At 34.2% G+C, this 20,114-nt stretch overlaps 1 protein-coding gene across 2 annotated transcripts in view; it reads left to right on the plus strand.

Moving 5' to 3' along the window:
* The first annotated feature begins 3,317 nt into the window (after window positions 1-3,317).
* Window positions 3,318-20,114, plus strand: part of LOC145694979 (cytochrome P450 3A8-like) — a 130,847-nt gene continuing 114,050 nt past the window's right edge. The window contains exon 1 of one of the 2 annotated variants that reach the window (XM_081771805.1): window positions 3,318-3,785. In XM_081771805.1, coding sequence (XP_081627931.1) covers window positions 3,766-3,785 — 20 coding nt within the window. In that variant the 5' untranslated portion in view covers window positions 3,318-3,765. The remainder of the gene's footprint in view (window positions 3,786-20,114) is intronic. The other variant, XM_081771814.1, reaches the window with a different exon arrangement.

A 20,114-nucleotide genomic window follows, 5' to 3' on the forward strand; every position in this document is an offset into this window, starting at 1 on the left:
CCAAATATTATCAAAATCATAGGATCTTTGCAAAAGCTATTATAGGACAATCTAAGCATAAGGGGTGACTCGAAAGCCTTATGTATCCTATATTCTACCAACAACGATTTTTCATTATTATTATTATTATTATTATTATTATTATTATTATTATTATTATTATTATTATTATTATTATTATTATTATTATTATTATTATTATTATTATCATTATTATTATTATTATTATTATTATTATTTTACAAAAGTATACCTAGAACATGTATTTTTGTTGCATGGGTAGATATATACACTCCCCTTACTCTTCACTAATTTTAACTCTATACAATGAGAATCATTGGAAAGACTCAAATAAAGTACACTCCATTTTTCTTCAAAATCAAGTACATTTTTTTTCCCAACGAAAATTATCGTAGAACTTTTTCTTTTAAAAAAGTTTGGAAGCAAAGAGTAATTACCTTTTTTTTTATTTTTGACAGAATCAAGAAAGAAATTTTTGTTGGCTTGCTGCTATGGTATTGAAGCCAGATTAGAAGAAATGAAATCCAAATACAGAAGTAAAATGGTGCCAGATCGCACGATTTTGGTGGCCAATTTTGGTCTCCACACAACTTGTTCACACGAAACGTGTCTTATATCATTAGTACTTTTTCATAATAATTACGAGTTTTCATTCATGAACAATTCATGAATACTGCAATATGCCCTGATGCTATGTGACAGCTAGAAAGTAACAGCAACAAATAAATAACACAAGAAGAATAATGTGCAATTAAAAGTTTGCATATTTATTGGTGCACTTTTTAAAGCCTTTGATTTTAACATGTTTCTTTGCATGCTCCTGGCCATTAAAATTGCAATATCAGGAAAGTGAAACACTAGCTAAATTTGATAGATAAGTACTTTACCGCTCTGTGCGACAGCGCCTTGAGAGAATTGTAGAACATAAGAGATCAGTATTGAATGGTGCGACCATGAACGTCAATTACTAGTACACAGATGCAGTTCGTGAGGGAAGTCAATTAAAGCTATATTACTTGAAACTAAGGGAATAAAGGTTATCTAATGTATTAATTGTTGTATACAAAAATTAATACATTAAGAGACTTTTCCTTCTGTTTAAAGCGAGAAAGCTTTTTTTTTTTTTTTTTTTTTTTTTACCGTTGTGACTTTCCTCACGAGTCGCCTCTGCTACTACGACCCGAGATTTAGGCCATGGTATTTCGACGCGTTGCTGAAGTTCATCTCAATCTAGGGGGTCTGTTGTGTATAAATCTAGTAGTCATGGATCAGACGCGTTCCCTCACCACTTTGGTACTCAGTGATCTGGGTTAGAATCCCGATGGGAGAGTCTAGAAATTTAAACGTATTATGGTGGTTCGGATTCCACCTTAAATTGTAAGTCCATGTGTAATATAGCCCAGGTGCTGAAAGGGACGCTATCACACTTCTCCAACAAACCAAGAAACAAGAGATCAAGTGTACGCGCGGAATGACAGGAGTATGGACACTCGAATATGCGTGCAACATATGAAGTTTCTCAATGCCGTTTGTCTTTATTCTCCATTTGCGTTAAATTAGGTAGAAAACAGTTTTGCTTTCGATTATTAACGGCATTTATAGATTGTCGTGAGCTTGCAAGCAAAGTTAAATGAATGATTATCATCTTGTCTCGTAATCAGCTGGTCCTCGATTCAAATCCTGTGACTGAGAGCTCCCTCGTGGCTAAGCGGTTAACTTACGCGCCTTTGGCGTGGGAGACCCGGGTTCGATTTCCGGCGGAGCTCATGTGGTTCGGATTCGACGTTAATCAGTAGGTCCACGTCTCATACAGACTCGCTCCTGAAAGGGACGCTAAACTAAAAATCAACTCAAATCAGCGTTGCCAACCCGATCAGAATATATTATCGTATGTAGCACTTAAAATTATCGTTTTTGCCATAAAATTATCGTATATTTTGTTTCAAGTCTAAATATCAAGCTGTATTATTATTATTATTATTATTATTATTATTATTATTATTATTATTATTATTATTATTATTATTATTATTATTATTATTATTATTATTAAGAGGAAACTAACGCGAAAGCTAACAGCTAAAACTATATACTTGAATCTCCTCAGAAAACAAGAATGAAGTTCTATTCTTTACTAGTCTATCGAAAAGAATTCTGCGGTTTTCCTTCAATATTTTATATGTTTACTTGTGAAAACTTATCTACATCACGTAACTAGTAATTCTTTCTTATTGATCGAATAAATAACGGGGGTTTCATGTGTATGTGTTCAGTGTATGTTAAATCCCAGTGATCCGATTAACCAATTACATAGTAATAATAAACATAAGTAAACAGGTGAATTGGTTCGCATTTGTAATGTTTTGAGTAATATTGTCACATTTGTTGCAAAATTCATACCTTTTTCAAGCAATGAATAATTTTTTTTCGAATTTCAAATACCCCCAGAACTATCTTTACATTTTACCTGAAGTTATTAAATTATCGTATACTTTCCTATTATCGTACATCGTACGGGGGTCAAAATTATCGTATGATTCGATAATTATCGTACATGTTGGCAACGCTGACAAAAATCCTGTGACTTGCCATTCTCACTAGGGATGGCCATTTCCGGAAAAAGAGTTTTCCGGTTTCCGGAAATCACATTTTCCGTTTTCCATTTTTCCGGAAAATTTTCCGTCTTCCGATTTTCCGGAAAATTTTCCGTTTTCCGATTTTCCGGAAAATTTTCCGTTTTCCGTTTTCAATTTTCCGGTTTCCGGAAAAAATATTTTCCGTTTTCCGTTTTTCCGGAAAATGTGGCCATCCCTAATTCTCACTGAGACTTTCACGATTCTTTTTCTCATAAGTGAACGCTAGGGTATGACCTGACCGACTTCCTTATTAAACAACATTGAGGCAAATATTATTTTTATAGTTTAGAATAGTCTAGACTACAGTGTAGTAGTATTTACTTCTGGTAAGTCACTTGACGTACACAAATTAGCATGGGTTCTCTATGCTCGTGGGGTCCCCGTGCAAGTTCCCATCGGGCCCACACGTTAAGACGGGCAAGCACCAGCTTTCAGTTAGACTATCTGGTACGATACTGCAAACCGTCGATGTTCATTGTGCGTTTAGTTTTGGACATAATATAGTGAAGAGAGGAAAACATTTTAAAATGTGTATCTTTTTCTTTCCCTTTAGTTGTTATTGTTTGACTAGCTAGTTTCAAACAATATATTTTTCGATAAGATAAATTTTTAGCCATGAAGTAAGGTTTGAGAATATAACAGCCAAGAAAAGCTTTCGGTAATGGCTTGTTTTTCAGAGCTTTACCAGAAAAACATAAAACCATTTTAGAGGGTTTTGAAAGAGGTCACTGGCCGTTTGATGCTTTCGTTTCTTCCGATCCTTTGACCGTCTACCCCCTTGATTCTCTCTTCCCTTCCGACGGGTAGAGAACTATTGGATGGAAGGAAATAGTTACACCGGACGACGTAACAGCGCACAACAGGGGACGCCGGGGCCGTGTGAGAATTTGGCTGTTTTTTGTGGTGAATCCGCTACGAGACCGGTCGGATGGCTGTTGTGTTGTAGCGTGTATCCTGTAGGGATGGGTGCCTGGTCTGTTCATTTTCGGGCAAACCTGCTCCACCCAGCGAACGGCAACCCTTTCTTAGACGAAGTAGTTTCTAGTGTGTGATCGCAAAGAAGATTAATTTGCGATGTAATCTGGTGCCCAGAGAGGGTGTTCTAATCATGGAGTCACTATACGATGAGTAAGTAAAGTACTTTCATCAGTTTATTTTATAACGAAAAATTATTGTGTTATTATTTTCATATTGAGAAATTTTAAACCATTAACAAATAAAAGGCTCTGGCATTTCTTTTTAACTGAGAACATACTACACGGAACCCACAGTTCAGGGGCGTCATTTAGGGGGAGCAAGGAGGGGCATTTGCTTCCCCCTGAGTTTGAGATGTATATAGATTTTATCAATAGAATAGTAGTAAATCAGTGAAACACGCGAAATTTTATCAAGGGGTCTTGCCCCCCCCAAGCAAAATCTGAAATGACGCTCCTGCCACAGTTTAACATACAATCCAAATTATGTATGTTCCCACGGAGAATCAAATCTAAGACAACACCCACAGAAACACACATAGTAGCCACGCTGTTATTGGTTTCTAAATAATTTCATAAACATTTTTTAATTTTATTTTAAAAATAAGGGGTTCATATGAAAACTTGATATATGATGGTAATTATATCTTTTTCGCCTTTTTTTTTTAAGTTGCAAAGAACAAGATTACTGTTATCGACAAAGTAACTTTATTACGTACATAGACATTTACTCATTTCCATTAAGGTACCTAAGAACTAATTAATTTGATCAATGAAGAAGTAGCGGTGTCACAGTACTACAACCAAACTCCTTAACAAGCTAAATTTTACCAAGCCTAGGCTTAAATATAGCATTTTACTTCACATTAAATGAAGTATATTTTGAAAATAGAAAATCTTAGAGTGTGTCGATTAGAAAATCATTTAGTTTCATTTTAGCTCTGTATTCCGCCCACGAATTAGTATATTTGCATCCTGAGCGTTATACTAACCCGCTAATCTCAGCAGCGTTGCGGGTAGTCAATCAAGCAAGGGTGATATGCATAATTATTACTCCCATAGGAATATATAGGGAACCAATGTTTGAATGACCATATGTTGGGCTCAACTAGATGGACCACGCCGATCAACGAGGTCGATTCCTTACTTTTGACTTTCCATCTCCTAGCCAAAATTGATGGTGATCCATCAACCAGATTTTGTGTCTCCCGGACGGCAACACGGACAGAGTAAATATATAAAGGAGTTTATGGTAAACCAAGCTGTTTAAGACTGAATCTTATTCAGCTTATTTTATAAATTTCTGTTTTGTTGCAAGTAGCTAGTAGAATGTGGGTCGCCGCTAGTAGTGTGTTGGGCTTGCGGCATGTATAGCTATATCAGTTCTTCACATATATGAGGAATGACGTCCCTCAGCGATCACACTACTCCGGGAATTGGAGGGGAAGGAGCGAATGAGAAAGGAAGGAAACGGCCTGGGACTTTTATATTAGGTACCATCTATCTCGGTATTTGCCTGGTGTAAATGAGGAAAACCCAGGAAAAACCTCACTCAGAATGTCTGGCCTGAAAAAGCTGTTACACCTTTTCGAACAAGTATCCCCTTTGGGAATCGAACTCGCGACCGCTACGCGGGGCTACTGTGTCGTTGTTAGGAGACAAACAACAATAATACAACCTGCTTATTAACAGTCTATTTTTTCACATACAGTGTACAAATAAAAATCTGGCGGCAAGGAAAAAAAATGTATGCTATCTGAGTTACTATTGGTACGTACAACGCACTTTTAGCGCCGTAATTTTTTGTTTCCCGAAAACTATGCATGATAATTTAGGTACTCTAAGCATCTCGCTTTCTTTAGCTCGACGTGATTTATCGATGAATATTATGTCTTACCTTTGGGCAATATTATAATTAGATACAATCAATGTATAAAGAGATCATGTTAATTTTGAGCTATATTTATTAATCATACAGTGTATCGCTATCTTGCTAACGTTATGATGAGAAGTTTAATAGGCGTATTACTATACTCAAGTGACACTTTCGTCTTAATAAGTATCGTAGTTATCGTACACCGACAATTTTTTATGTTTATAAACAAACAAACAAACAAACAAAAAAGGTTTTTGCCATCAACTACGTATGACAATTTACTCTCTGATCCATATCATTTCTTTATGGTGATATATTTCTCATCTTTGAACACCTCATTAAAAGTTGATTAGTGTAGAAATTTGTCTTTTTTTATAAAGCGGAATTACAAAATTCGGAATATATTTAGTTGTGTCCGAAATGCATTTACCCACTTAAGTTGCTGAGGTATTCTTGTAGCGTTGTTCGTGAGGTAGACAATCAGTGATGGTTTCAGGGGGTAAATTCACTCTTCTCGAGCTACGAAATTCCCCCTTCTCCGCGAGGCATATATTCGCTCGTGCTCAACATGGACTTCTACCAATATTTTCGTTGTACCGTACTACTTTCACTCTCTGACCAGGTTTCATATTACCATGTTTCTGTAACGAACTAATAATTTTCATATTACCAGGAATAAAGTTACCAAAGTCCCCCTCGAAACAAAATCGTATATACGCCACTGCATATATATAACTTATATAGTTTAACGTCCCACGGTAATGCACCGAGACTAACGAAAAGAATGCTGTGATGATGAGATGGATGATAATGGTGCAATGACGAAAGTGGAAGGAAACAGGGGAACCCAAAGAAAACTCACGCACACGGTGTTTGTAAACCACAAAGCTCATTTGGCGAGAGCTGCGATCGAACCAGGTACCCCACGCCCCAGAGGTAATTGCTTTACCACTGAATTACGGCCGTTCCTGACATTTTAATAGGTGGTGTGGTTAGAATACAGCTTCATTTTCTTTAGTTTACAAAAAAAAAGAAAAAAAGAAAAAAAAGAAAAAAGAAAAGAAAAAAGAAAAAAGTTTTTCTCAATTTTCAGTAAAACTATTTATGAGACTTCACACTCAACCTGTATCATTTTATTCAGTTTAATCCGATCTATCGATTAGTATAGGCCTGTATCCCATCTTTGGACCAAAAAACTTAAACGCTATTAACAAGTCAAATTGGCAAACTTAACTGTTAAATGCAAATTACTGACTTAGGGCATTATCATAGAAGAGCCCTTTATGGAAGTACATAAAAGATTTTAACTAAGGATAAATATCGAGACTTTTCTGAAAACACATAGGCTAACACGCCCAGCCATTGATATGCACCCACATAAATTTTAGAATGGAATGTCGGCGCCGTTGCATACAGTACAGTGAGTACTATCGTAATATTGGCATAATAAAGTCAAATATAACCGAACTGCAGAAATACTAACCTTTTACTCTACCTTACCTTAGTCTATCTTACCACTATGCTACCCTACTTATATTTATAGTCATTGTACAGGGTGTCCGAGAAGTTTCAGTACTCGTAGCCGTAAGTTTGAGAATCACAGAGAACAATGTGAGTGTGATTTTAGTTGTGATGTTGGTAACACTGCTTTCATGGTCACATACAGACAACACTGTTTGGTATCTCTATCTTCAAGCGCTGTGTAGTATTCTTACTTTCAAGATTACGTGAAATGTATCAATTTTGAAGCCATGGCTGAAATGAGTGGTTGCAGTTATACAGTTGAGGAACGATTTGGCAGGGCTGTGGTTGTACCACACAACAATATTCGTAGATTCACACTGACACAAAATTTTACCTTTTCTTATTAAATTTTCTGTAGTTTATTGAGTGTCCAATTTTGACAGAGGTTATATGATGAGATTAATTTAGCTATATTAAAGGAATTGACAACCCCATTAGTTTTATTCATTGCTTTTTGTTTCTATTTTTTTTTATGACTTTCTCCTTCGCCTTTTAAAAACAGAAATGTACACAAATACCCACAGCCAACAATGGGCTCACGTTATACAACTTTGAACAGACACACACACTCACACAAAGTTTTGCTATTGTATTGGTTCATTTCTGAAGAACAAAGAAAAATTTAAGAATTTGTATTGGTCAATCAGTCAACACGAGAATTTACCTTGATTTTCATGTTTTACTAAATTTACCTATGAATTTAGGTAAATTCATAGGTTTTCTCTTTTTACTAAATTTACCTATGAATTATCCCTAGATTAGGGAAATTTCCCTCAAACTACGAACACTGTCACACAGAGCAAACAATGACACAGAGGAGACAATGGCTTTGTAAAGGATCTATCTCATAAAACAATCCTGGTTGATTGGGAGAAACGTGTGTTTACTTCAGGACGTGTCAAAGACAAGCCGTACTGACGTAAGAACACGCGTGAGGAAACATGTGCTGCCATCGCTCGCTCAATTGCAATGTCTCCAATTAAATAACTTTGCAGAAGAACAGTTGAACTGAATATGCTGCGTTTCACAATATATGACCACATTGAAAAAAAAAAATGTCCTTCTGATTCTCAAACCTAGGGATGCGGGGACTTCTTGGACACCCTCTATGTGTGTCACTATATTCTACGTTTGTACGGAATTATCGATTGAATAAATATTTAACATGCAAGAAATACCACCGTACAAATTATTGTGTAGCTACGTTTGCAGCTAATTTACAATTCCAGCTTCATTTTCAGAAATTAACATGTTTAGTGGATTAGATACTACAGAAAGATCTATTGCAATCATCTTTTGAAAATACCTTCAGTACCATATTCAGGTACAAGTCTTTATGAGAAAGGTCTTCTTCTTTTTCTTTAAAAAAAAAAAAGTATACTTTATTTAGTCCTAGCAATGAGTTATTTATAATAGGAATAATAATTTAAAAATAACTCAAATAACTATGACTTCCGGTTCTACATGATTTCGTCAAAAGGCCATATCCAGACCGAGAAACGATATTGGAATAAGAATTTCAAACTCCATTTATCAATTAGATTGAATATAAATCGCAAACGCTCTACTTTTTTTTTTTTTTTTTTTTTTTTGCGCATTATCTCGACATTCAGTCAATAATTTGTAAATATCCGTATTTTTTGTTGGTTTGTTTAAGTACATGCGGGTAAACAAACGTTTCACAGGAAGAGAAATGCTCTAGTTACGATGTCACTTGCTATTTCAAAATGAATTTCTATTATATAAGATTTTAATATTACCGAAATTAAGTTTGATTATTACACGTTAAAATTATACAACGCAAAATATAAATGTCACTAACGAGGAAATCGATTTAAATGTGACACGAAATTGTGGATGAGTTTACGCGCAATCGAAGTGTTTGTGTGAACGATTAATTCCGTTAGAGGGGAAAACCTTCTATCTCAACCGTTCCGGAGATATAAAGGGGTAAGGGAAAAGCTGGTGCTCTGATATTTTATGGATTTTCGGCTCTGTTGCGAGTGAATATGTTTGAAAATTCACTTTAACCGTTAAGAAAGATGCACCGGATCGAATAAAAGTTATGTTTAATGTTGAGATGAGTAACGTAGCTTTTACCCGGGGCCGGTAAAAGGAAGGGGCTGTGAGAATTAACAAACGTCATTGACACGAAGAACAATATTGTATGGTATTACTTGCTAATAATTATATCATGTCTTTAGTTCGTAGAAAACGAGAAAACTGTATTTGTACATAAATAAGCATCAACTGATATCCCCCCTTTTTTCTCTTGTACACTAGGACCGACAATGTACTGTATCTGTTTGGTCATTCACGTGTTTTTGTCGACACTCCTTCCTGGAACATTTCTTTAAAACCAATATCTGAATAGCAGCTAGTTAGTAATTATCACAACAAAACTATATTAGTGTTCTTTTTGTTGATCATCAATGATTTCATTTAAATCAGCATCGCCAGACACATAGAAAATTACCAATTCTATTTCACGTTTTGAGACAAGGCTAAAAGAGACAAGTAGATCTTTTTAATTACAAACGGCCGACAGTTTGAAACTTTATTGTTGAATTAAGCTAATATTTCTAATCTCCTAAGGTATTACAATCACCCACTTTTGTTCCAACTTTGATTCGTATCGGTTGATAATTGCGGAAATTACAATTATCTGGAAAGTTTAAACGGCTGTCATTTTCATTTTTATTTTTTCGATTCCGATTTTCACCCTTGACTATTATAATAGCAAAATGCACTTTTGGGCCATTTTTCGCTCCGATCGTTTAATAATTGTAGAAATATTTGGAAAGTTCGCACGGCCACCATTTTTATTTTTATTTATTTATTTATTTATTTATTTTTACATTTTTTTTATCCTATTTGACCTGATGATGGTTTTATTCGTTTCAGTGTACCGAGAAACCTATACATAGACACCTTGCAAGCCTATTTCAGGTAACAATGGAACTCCGTTATTTTCGCCTTCCCCTTCAAAACATTCTCCCCCTAGAATTTTAATGGACTCTTCGGTTTTGTAACCCTCATGTCTAAGACGACGTATTACTAAAGTTTCGAGGATTTTTTCATTTTTAAAGACTCTTTTACACTTGTACTATCGCTACATATTCAAAAATTAACAAAATATCGGAGCACCAGCCTTTCCTTTACCTCTCTATATCTCCGGAACGGTTGAGATCAAGGGTTTTTCCCTCTAATGGGCTTAATTATGCATAAAAACACTTCGTTTGCGCATAAATTTGTCAACAATTTCGTGTCACACTTGAATCAGTTTCCTCGTAAGTAATAAGTAAGAAACATTTAAACAGCTCTTTGAAATAAACCGTTCGTCTTAAAGAAATAAACAAAATAAAAATAATAATCTTCATATAAATCAAAGGACTAAAAATTAAAGATGGCGCAAGTATTCAACATCATTAAGACTTTAATTTTCTAACTTCTTTTCAAGTTTTACTAACTTATTGTGAAAAATTAGAATATTATCATATTACAACTCGTATATCAGTATGTAAAGTTTAAGGAAGTTATTAAAATACTTACATGGAACAATGTTTGTGAATGATAGTGTTATGAAGTTGAAAAAATAAACCAATCAATTATATATATTTAAAGAAAACAAAAGAAGTACGGTATATGTATGTAAAGATGAGAATGATGTGTATCTTGGGGGGGGGGGGTTTCTATCTTCCAAATAATCTTTGAGTTTCAAGACATTGACTATTTTGCGAATGTGTAAATAAGTCTTGTATCCTTGTAATAATCGTTTTGAAACAAAGTGAAGCAACGAAGTATATTAATAATAATAGTAATCCGAATTAATAATAATATAAGTTTCTTAGCATTACAGCTCAAAAAAGAATATTAAGGAGATGATTTCCAATTGCGTGAGATGTCATCAGCTTATCAATCATCAAACATTTGCCCAATTATTATTCATTACAATCAAACTTTTTTTTTTTTTTTTGCAGATTTTGTAATGCTTAAATTTGACTGTTGCTACCAAATAATTATTTTATTAAGTAGAGAACTTTAGGATTAAAACAAAAACAGTTACCAAGCGTTATATTACTTCAAGACAACTGGTTTGTTCTTGGATAAACCAGTCGCTAAGAGACTGAAATAGAAATGATGTTATACAGGACGTATCTAATCGTCATAAGTACATGCAAAACATTTTTAATAAGTATTTTTTATTACTATGTTTGTGGTTTGGTATAGAACACGTGTTGTGGATGGTTGAGGTTGGAAGGTTAATGTAATAATATTAAAAAAAAAAAAAAAAAACTATGAGCGGATCATGTGGAACTTCGTTGCTCCAATGAAAGTGTCAGTTATTCGGTAAGCAGGCTGGTAGAACAATATTTCTCATATTAAGACACTTCAAACCTAATTGCATATGTAAAAGTAAAACATATTAATATTCATAAATTTACTAGATTTAGATGCTTTCATTTTTCTTATTGTTTCTATACATTCTTTAACAGAGACATCTTTTATATTGACAAATTACAGAATTGTTGTTCCAGACATGTTGCATCGATGTAGATTGTGCACACACACTTCTAAAGCAAATGCATTATTTATTTATTTATTTATTTATTTTTTGGTGCTTAAATTAGATTTTGAAAATTAAAAAAGAAAGAATTCTGCTACATACGTGTAAGAATGTATACCGGTAGGTCTTGTGTTTCTTTGAGCGAAATATTAAATTAATTCTTGTTTCCAGGAAACAATGAGAATATAACATTTTGTATGTAAATATACCCTAACATCACGTAATCTTGCACATATCTAACTAAACTGCTAAAAATCAATAATAATAATAATAATAATAATAATAATAATAATAATAATAATAATAATAATAATAATAATAATAATAATAATAATAATAATAGAGTTTACTGTAGTAAGCTTAATTTAATGTTAAGAGGATGCAGGAGTTGATATACCTGTTATCCGTTAAGAGTTTCGATGTAAGGTGTAAACATGTTTTGAGAAAATTAAGCTTTTTCTTTTCCGTCAACGTAAACAACGTGTACGTTAATGAAGCTGCAGCAATAATGAAAACTTCGTTGATATATTAATGCTGCATGTAATACCTATTATTATTATTATTATTATTATTATTATTATTATTATTATTATTATTATTAATAATAATAATAATAATAATAATAATAATAATAATAATAATAATGAAAACTTCATAAGGAAATCGATTATGAACATAATCAATTACATGTTTAAAATGTTCATGAATCTTCTGTCGGTACAGCTGCATTAACTTATGCATTGGTTATATTAAAAAAAGAAAAAAGAAAGAAAGAAAGAAAATTTCATAACTTTGAGATGTAGGGGAGAGCAGGATAAAATGATCCCTTTAAGACAAATTGACCTCCAGATTTTAGCTTTAATGATCTATATTGTGGTAATTGTATCGGTAGAATAAGGTGTTATCTCAAGTTTCTAACGTGTAAATTTGAATATTGTCAATAAACATATTTGAAATTATTTTGGCACAAATTTGAACCTATTGCGAAAGAATCATTTTGCCTTAGGGGTAGGTAAAATGATCCCGCCATTGAAAATAATAGAAAAATCTTTGTGAACTTACAAAAATAATTATATATATATATATATTTTAAATGGAATACAGGATGTGGTAATACTGTGTTAAGGTATGTTAGTAATAATAGTATTTATAGTTTGTTAAGGTAGGCTAATATATTGTTCAATATAGAAAACGTTTTTTGAACACTTAGTTCTGTTATGCTTTTTTGGGATCAGCTTTCTTGTAGGCTAAGTGGCAGAACTCATGTCACACACAAAGAAATCTTCATTTTCATCTTCATCAACACCAGCACACTGATCGTGGGTCCATTCTTGGAACTGCTGACACATTATCCAACCCTAACCTCCAGCAGACTTTGAATATACGTCATGACAATAGATACACTCGGTAACTGTCATGGATGTGTCGTCAAAAGGAGATGATACTTGATATTTCTTTTTCTGCGAATTGCAACTTCTTCGTTTTAAAAAACCATAGCCTCCCTTCTATATTCCTTTAATTTTGGAACAGCAGCCTCCAGAACAGCAGTCCTAGAATGGTTCGACAGGTTTTACTGGACATCACTTAAAGTAGGCATATCTCTAAGGATTTCATTAACATGCTCATATGGATTACCTTGAGTCAAATAAACAAAAACGACAAAATTATCCCTAAGAAAATGGAATAATAATAAGGTAAAATGATCCCGGGATCGTTTTGCCTTTTCATATGGCTTCCATTAAATATGTTCTTGTATGACAAAACATGGAGAAGACTTCCACCTGCATTTCTAAATATATAGCGTTAAGGACTAGTTTTTCAACAAATAGTGTCTCATTCATGCGTTAGTACAGATACAGCAAAAATAGTACTTATAAACAACGTTATGAAAATATTATTTTTTCGTCTGGAAGACTAACGAAACGTTTCTCATCCAAAGAGAACTGATGAACAAGGACAGCTTATTTTGTGTGACGTAGCAACCACGTGATACGACAAGCAGCGCCATTAATTTCCGCTGTAGGGGTAGGGGATCATTTTACCTGCAGGGATCATTTTACCCACCTTTTCCCTACTATAATGAAAAACATTTATGACCCATATTAGATCGAAGCCTTTAGTGGTTTCAAACAGGAGTGTTGCTACACACCAATCCCAAAGGAGGTGTAGCAAAATTTAAGAATTTAAAAAAAGAAATATTTAATATCTAGTTAAAATCAATTTTGATTCAGACTGTACCAATCAACACCCACAGCCGCAGCAACATTGTTAAACACTACATGAAGTAACTATTTTATAGACACTTATAGTCATACATCATTATAGACACAATGTAACGTATATTATTACGAGACTTCAGCCAGCTGAGGGCTTTGCCCCCAGACCCCTCATTTGTTCGGCCTATGGCCTCGCATCTCTCATATCCCTAATATATATATCTAATCTTCAGAGATTTCAAAAAATAAATAGGATATGGCCATCTTATTTTAACAATTGCAACCCCCGACTTTTTTTTTATTTTTTTCAAAGCGAAACATTAAAAAACGATGAAACACATCTATTTTTTTTAAAATAAATATCAATTTTAATGTCCCGAATATTAAGGGATTCGATATATGGTCAACTTTGTTTTAACAATTGCAAACCCTACTCCTTTTTTAAATATTTTTTGTTCCCTTCTAGGGAAAAATATATTTAAAAAACACTAAAACACGTCTTTAATTATTTTAAATTTAAAAATCTAAATACCAAATTTCATGTCTGTAATGTTAGCGAATTTCGAGATGTGACTATTCAATTATAACAATTGCACTCCCACCCTTTTGTTTTCTCTTCGAGGGTAAATCTTAAAATAAAAAAAAAAAAAAAACGGCTAGACACGTGTCTAATAATTTTAAATGAGAAGTCGAAATAGGTCTACCAAATTTCAGTTCGCGGCTTTGAACGCGAAGTAATTGTGGGATAACGTAACTACAAATTATTTTCCGCGACACTGGCAACAATCGCGGATGGAATCCAGTCACAGTGATGCGAATATGTCACCGATGATTCCAGTAAGATAATATTCAATGACGTGCAGGGTCCCAAGGAGTACATCATAACTTAGGCCGAGAGGACAGACTTACTGTACACATGATTATGGCGGATCGTAGTTCGGCATCGTCTGGTGGAGTGAAGGATATTTGTACGATGCCCCTTGACTGCACATTCTAGGCGTGTGCAGCTGCAATGTTGCCTCAAACGTCACGCATCTTACGAATTCTGTTTCTGTCTGTTCTATCATGATTTCCACTCATGTCTGGAGGTACCGCGGAAGAACACTGGGAAACGCCTCCATTTTACATCATTTTATCGATCGTCTTTCGGACGCCGTATTCTTGTGTGCTATTGGATTGTATACTTTCTCGTGTTTAATACATATTGATAAGTTCAGTTTAATAGTGCGTCGATGAGATGTTGCGTTGGACCAATTGGAAGTGTATTTACTTCAGGTTCTGTGCGGAGACACTTTCGAACAAGATAACGTATGGCCACATGTGGTACACAACATTCTACTTTCTAGATGTAGAAGAGATTCCACTGCTTTCACTGTCTTCGTATTCACCTGAGCTTTCGCCGATTCAATACATGTGGTTCATGACTACTCAAAACAGAGACTTTCTCTAGCTATAGTTGATTATAATTAAGTTTGGCAGTCGTAGATGCATGGCGTGCCCTATCTTAGGACACCCAAGATCTCGTATTCTCTATGCCTTGTCAAGTCACAGCTGTATTGGACATCCATGGAGAAACCACGCGCTACTCACTTTTGGATTATGCTTTCGTGGTGCTGTCATACCAAGTCTATCCAGAAATAACCCCAACTTTTTAAATATAATGGGACTTACTATTTGTGGAAGTTATTCAGATTTATCTCCTTCCAAAACAGTTTCCTCTACTGTTAATACATAGTTCTTAGCGTATCTTTCTTTCTTGTTACTTTTCACGTCCATCGGAGTAAGCACGTGTAGTAGTGTTATTTTTTTCTTTAAAAAAACAAAAACAGAAAACTTTCATTTTAAGGCTTTCTACTTATAACCGTAGCTACAATATCTTCCTAAAGAAGGTTCGAAGTAAGGTCTGAAAGAGAGAAAAAAATAAATTCTTTTTCTTTTTTTTTCTTTTTTTCTTCTTTTGCAACGTAGGCTATGAATGTGAATACAGTTTCTCAAAAAGTGAGATTGGGACGATTTTTTTTTTTCATTTGAAAAAGAAAATATCAGATTTAATAAGATGTACTGAAAAGAGTTGAGTTGATTTAGAGCTTAACGTCCCGTTCAGCAGCGAGGTTATATGAGACGTGGACCTACTGATTAACGTGGAATCCGAACCACATGAGCTCCCGCCGGGAATCGAACCCGGGTCTCCCACGCCAAAGGCGCGTACGCTAACCGCTTAGCCACGAAGGAGCTCTGCACTGAAAAGAATAGCTTCATATTAAAAACTAAGCTTATATCTTGAAAGAATAAATCAATGTATTCTACTTGCTTTGACTAGATCGTAGATATGACAAAACCACCCATTCATCGTCTGCAAACTTCACGTATCAAGAAGATAACAGGAATGACATTTAATCGTTAAAAAATAAAAATAAAAATAAATTTAAAAAAACACTGAAGTGGCAGTGAGCCAGACACAGTGGAGAGAGTGATGATCGATGGGCAGAAGAAATCCCTTGTTGAATAGTAAGAGAGCAAGAAACAACCTGAGAAATATCCTCATACAACACGATAAAGAATTAGACCTTATTTGAATGTTCGAAATATCTTTAGAATACAAGAATGGCAACTTTTGGTGCTGGCTGTAGAAAATAATTCATTACGTTTTAGTACATAACAAAAGCGGAACGTGTTCAAGATGAGAAAGATGAGTTGATTTTATGTGCGAAATCATGTAATAATCACATTCAGAAGATAAGATATAGCTCTTGTCTATTAAGAGTGCTAGGTTTGCAGAAATGACAATACAGTAATAAAACGAATTACGTTACCACGCGACAAATTACGTAGGAACAACTCCATAATTGACGTTGTCTTATCCACTTCATAATTGTTCCATCACGGCAAAAGAAAGCAAAAGGATAATCAATATTTGCTATTTAAAACTCAATATTGTTCTAATTCCAAAGTTCAAATAGTTCTTTTCCAAGAATATCAAGTTAATCATAAAGACATATGATATTTATTTATTTATTGAAGAGGTCTGTTATTATAATTATTATTGCTATTAGTATAGTAGTAGTAATAGTAGTACAGTAGAGGTAGTAGTACAGTTTTTTTTTTTTAATTATTAAGCTTACAATTTCTCAGATTCTTGGATTTGACATTAACAAAGCTATGTTTACTTCCCGGTATTTTTTATTGGCTTTAACAACTGTTAGGGATATCTAGCCTATGTGAGACAATTATCTAGATTTTAACGTGAATTTCAATACATACAATACTATTCATTAGACTTTAATAATATGCTAGTCTGCGTAAATTAAGAATTTATACCCGGAAAGTGTTCCATGAGGTTCATGATAATGTTGAAACACTTCTGATAACTGCGACTAACAGTTAAGTCAAATGGCTTTTTGCGATATTAGTCTTACTGTATAGCCTATACAATTTCATTCCATTGAAACATTTCAGCTTGTGGATATACGCATCAAGGGATTCCCCACATACATGTACCATACAGTATATTAATACTTCAGTTTATTCATGGCAATAGTGCTACGAAAGCCATCATTAGTCAGGATCTGCTCTATACGTACATCCATATCCAAATGGGTACAATTGGAGAAAGGAGCTACAAGAACTGAAACCATCCTATTCTTGCAATCGTGAAGCGCTGTCACTCGGTGCAAGGAACCAAGGAAGTCTTCGGTAATGAAATGTACTTGATATACCAGAATGAGGTCCGTACTTGAAGTTGAAACACCATAGAATGAACATGACTTTTGTTTTATTTTGCTACAGTGTCTACCTAAGTGTAGTCGGTAAAGCGTATGCCTGCCAACCGGATGAACAGGTGTCTTCCCATTTCACCTAACTTACATTTCGCCTAAACCATTATCAGCTGTTATTCACAGATGACAATTACATCCACGAATTGCAAATTCACATTTGACTCCCCCTCTATACAGAAAATCTGATCGTGTTACAAACCAGGATTGAAATTGAAAACAATAGCTGTTATGTTCAGCTCAGAATGACATTTCAAAGCTGAAAATAGTATGTTCAATACTCTTGTTTAGTTAATAAGAAAGAACGTATTATAAATATTTTTATTTATTTATTTATTTTTACATGAGAAACACGTCCCTTTCATCTTTCATAAGTTTATGATGTAGTGTGTTCTTGACAAAGACTAATTGCGACTATGTCTGTTACTGAATGGTTGTGTGTTTATTATATTAGAGATATTCATATTCTTAATTTATACATATTCATTTTGAGGCATGATTTAATTGTTCATCTTGTTAAGTAATAAATAGTTTTATAGGGATATATTTAATTATATAATTTGCTATGTACTTGTATGTTATAGTTACTTGAAATAAACGTCTAAAATAGGAATTAGTTAATAGTTGTTATTAGCATGCTTATTTGTAGTCAAAAACATTTCACTATATCACTTATTTATGTATTGGGTATAGACATAGAAAATTGTCAGATCTAATACCGGTATATAAGGAGTATTTCCTCCTTGATGAGATCGTTAGACGGAACGAGAATAGGGAAAAATGCGAATTTGCATTTAGCCTAAAGTAGTGGATGTGATTTTCATCTGTGAGTGATACCTGATAAAGTGTTAGGCGAAATTAGAATTAAGAGTCTTCATCCCGGCGAAATTAAAATACCGCTAATTTTACAGTAATTATTTGATATCTTCAAATAGATAAAAGATAATCGAAATGTGGATCAACTCTTGTCCAAGACAATAGCAACATTTGTGTGTGTGTGTGTGTGTGTGTGTGTGTGTTGCGTTTGTAGCGCATCAAAGAAGAAGACGGTATTAGGAGAATTTACTAGTAAATCGAGCGAACCGTTGTTTGTGTTTTCCATGACAACGAGAGGAAACATTTCTAGTAACTTCTCGGAAAAGAGACAAAAGGACCTTTTCAAACTCGAGACAAGATGAGAAACATTACAATTCCTGTTTCATATTCCAGTCAAAAAATTGAGAAGAGACGAGACACTTCTCGAGTCTCGTGAGAAAGACTTCGGATTCGACTCAGGCAATTGAAAAAAATTTACTTCTAACTTACATTACTGAAACAATATATAATAATATATAACAATACAATATATACTATCAGGGATGCAAATAAGCAACAAAATTTTATTCGCCCAAGAGAAAAGTTACTAGCCCACATCCCAGTCTTTACAGTTTGAAATAAATAATAGTAACTCGCCTGCACTGATGAGCCACTCGCCCCGGGCGAGTGGGCGAGCGGTTATTTGCATCCCTATGCAAGTATATAATCCTGATGATTAAATCTGTCTGTAATATAATTAAAAATATCCATTTTTAATATCAAATGAGAGACCTTTTTGGAAAATAACCCTTGTCAAAACACAAAATTTCTTTGAAGAATGAAAGGAGAGCTTTCTCTAGTACACACTATGGGGTCAATCCATGCCAAGTGATCGAGCAAAAAGAAAAATTGCCGTTCGACCTTTCCAAAAAAATTAATTTTTTCATGAGTGTTTATGCTATATTAGGGTACTTCAAAACCAGAATTAATTATTTTTTAAAAAACATCTCGTAGCAACGCAGATTCTGCCGCCATTTTGTGTTTTCTCGATTTCAGGCGTTTACGTTGTTTTGAATATCTGAGCATGTATTTGCCCTAGCAAATTGAAAATTGTTGGGCGTGTCCAACTTGTGCAGAGCTAAAACTTTGTCCTCTTAACATCGTATTAATTGCCTATTTCATTACGATGATCATTTTGATTGGAAGTCAAATATACTTTATATATTAAATAGGCTGCCCTGCCTAAAACCACTTGAAAGGGGTGAAATCAGGGCCTACAGTAGCAACATTTTTGGACATTGAAGATATGTTTGGGAAGAGGAAGCAACTGAGGTAGAGGTCTGAATTTGTCTGTGCAGGTAGTTCGGGGTCACATGTTTATACTCAAAAATTTGCAGACCTGTAGCAGCTCCCAAAGGCCTGAAAAAATATCGTAAATTTGAGGAATTATGCCAATTTGGCATATTTCATTGCCCAATATCTCCAATGGGCCTGGATAAAGAAATTGAAATTTTGGGAATAATTACTCTTTTAGTATATCATAACACACAAAAAAGCGCGTTTTGTGTTTTTGAGCTGAAAAGGGTCAAAGTATTAAGGAATGACGTCATACTCTAGGAGGTGTTTTGTTCACAAATTCAATTGAAATTCTGTGTTGTGAAGTAAAATAAAGTAGGATGAATGGCTAGTCAAGTCAAGGCTCTCAAGCTCCTTTCTTTGCTTCAAAATTTCA

The sequence above is a fragment of the Thermobia domestica genome, chromosome 1 (assembly GCF_964235325.1).
Source record: "Thermobia domestica chromosome 1, izTheDome1.hap1.1, whole genome shotgun sequence".
NCBI lineage: Eukaryota > Metazoa > Arthropoda > Insecta > Zygentoma > Lepismatidae > Thermobia > Thermobia domestica.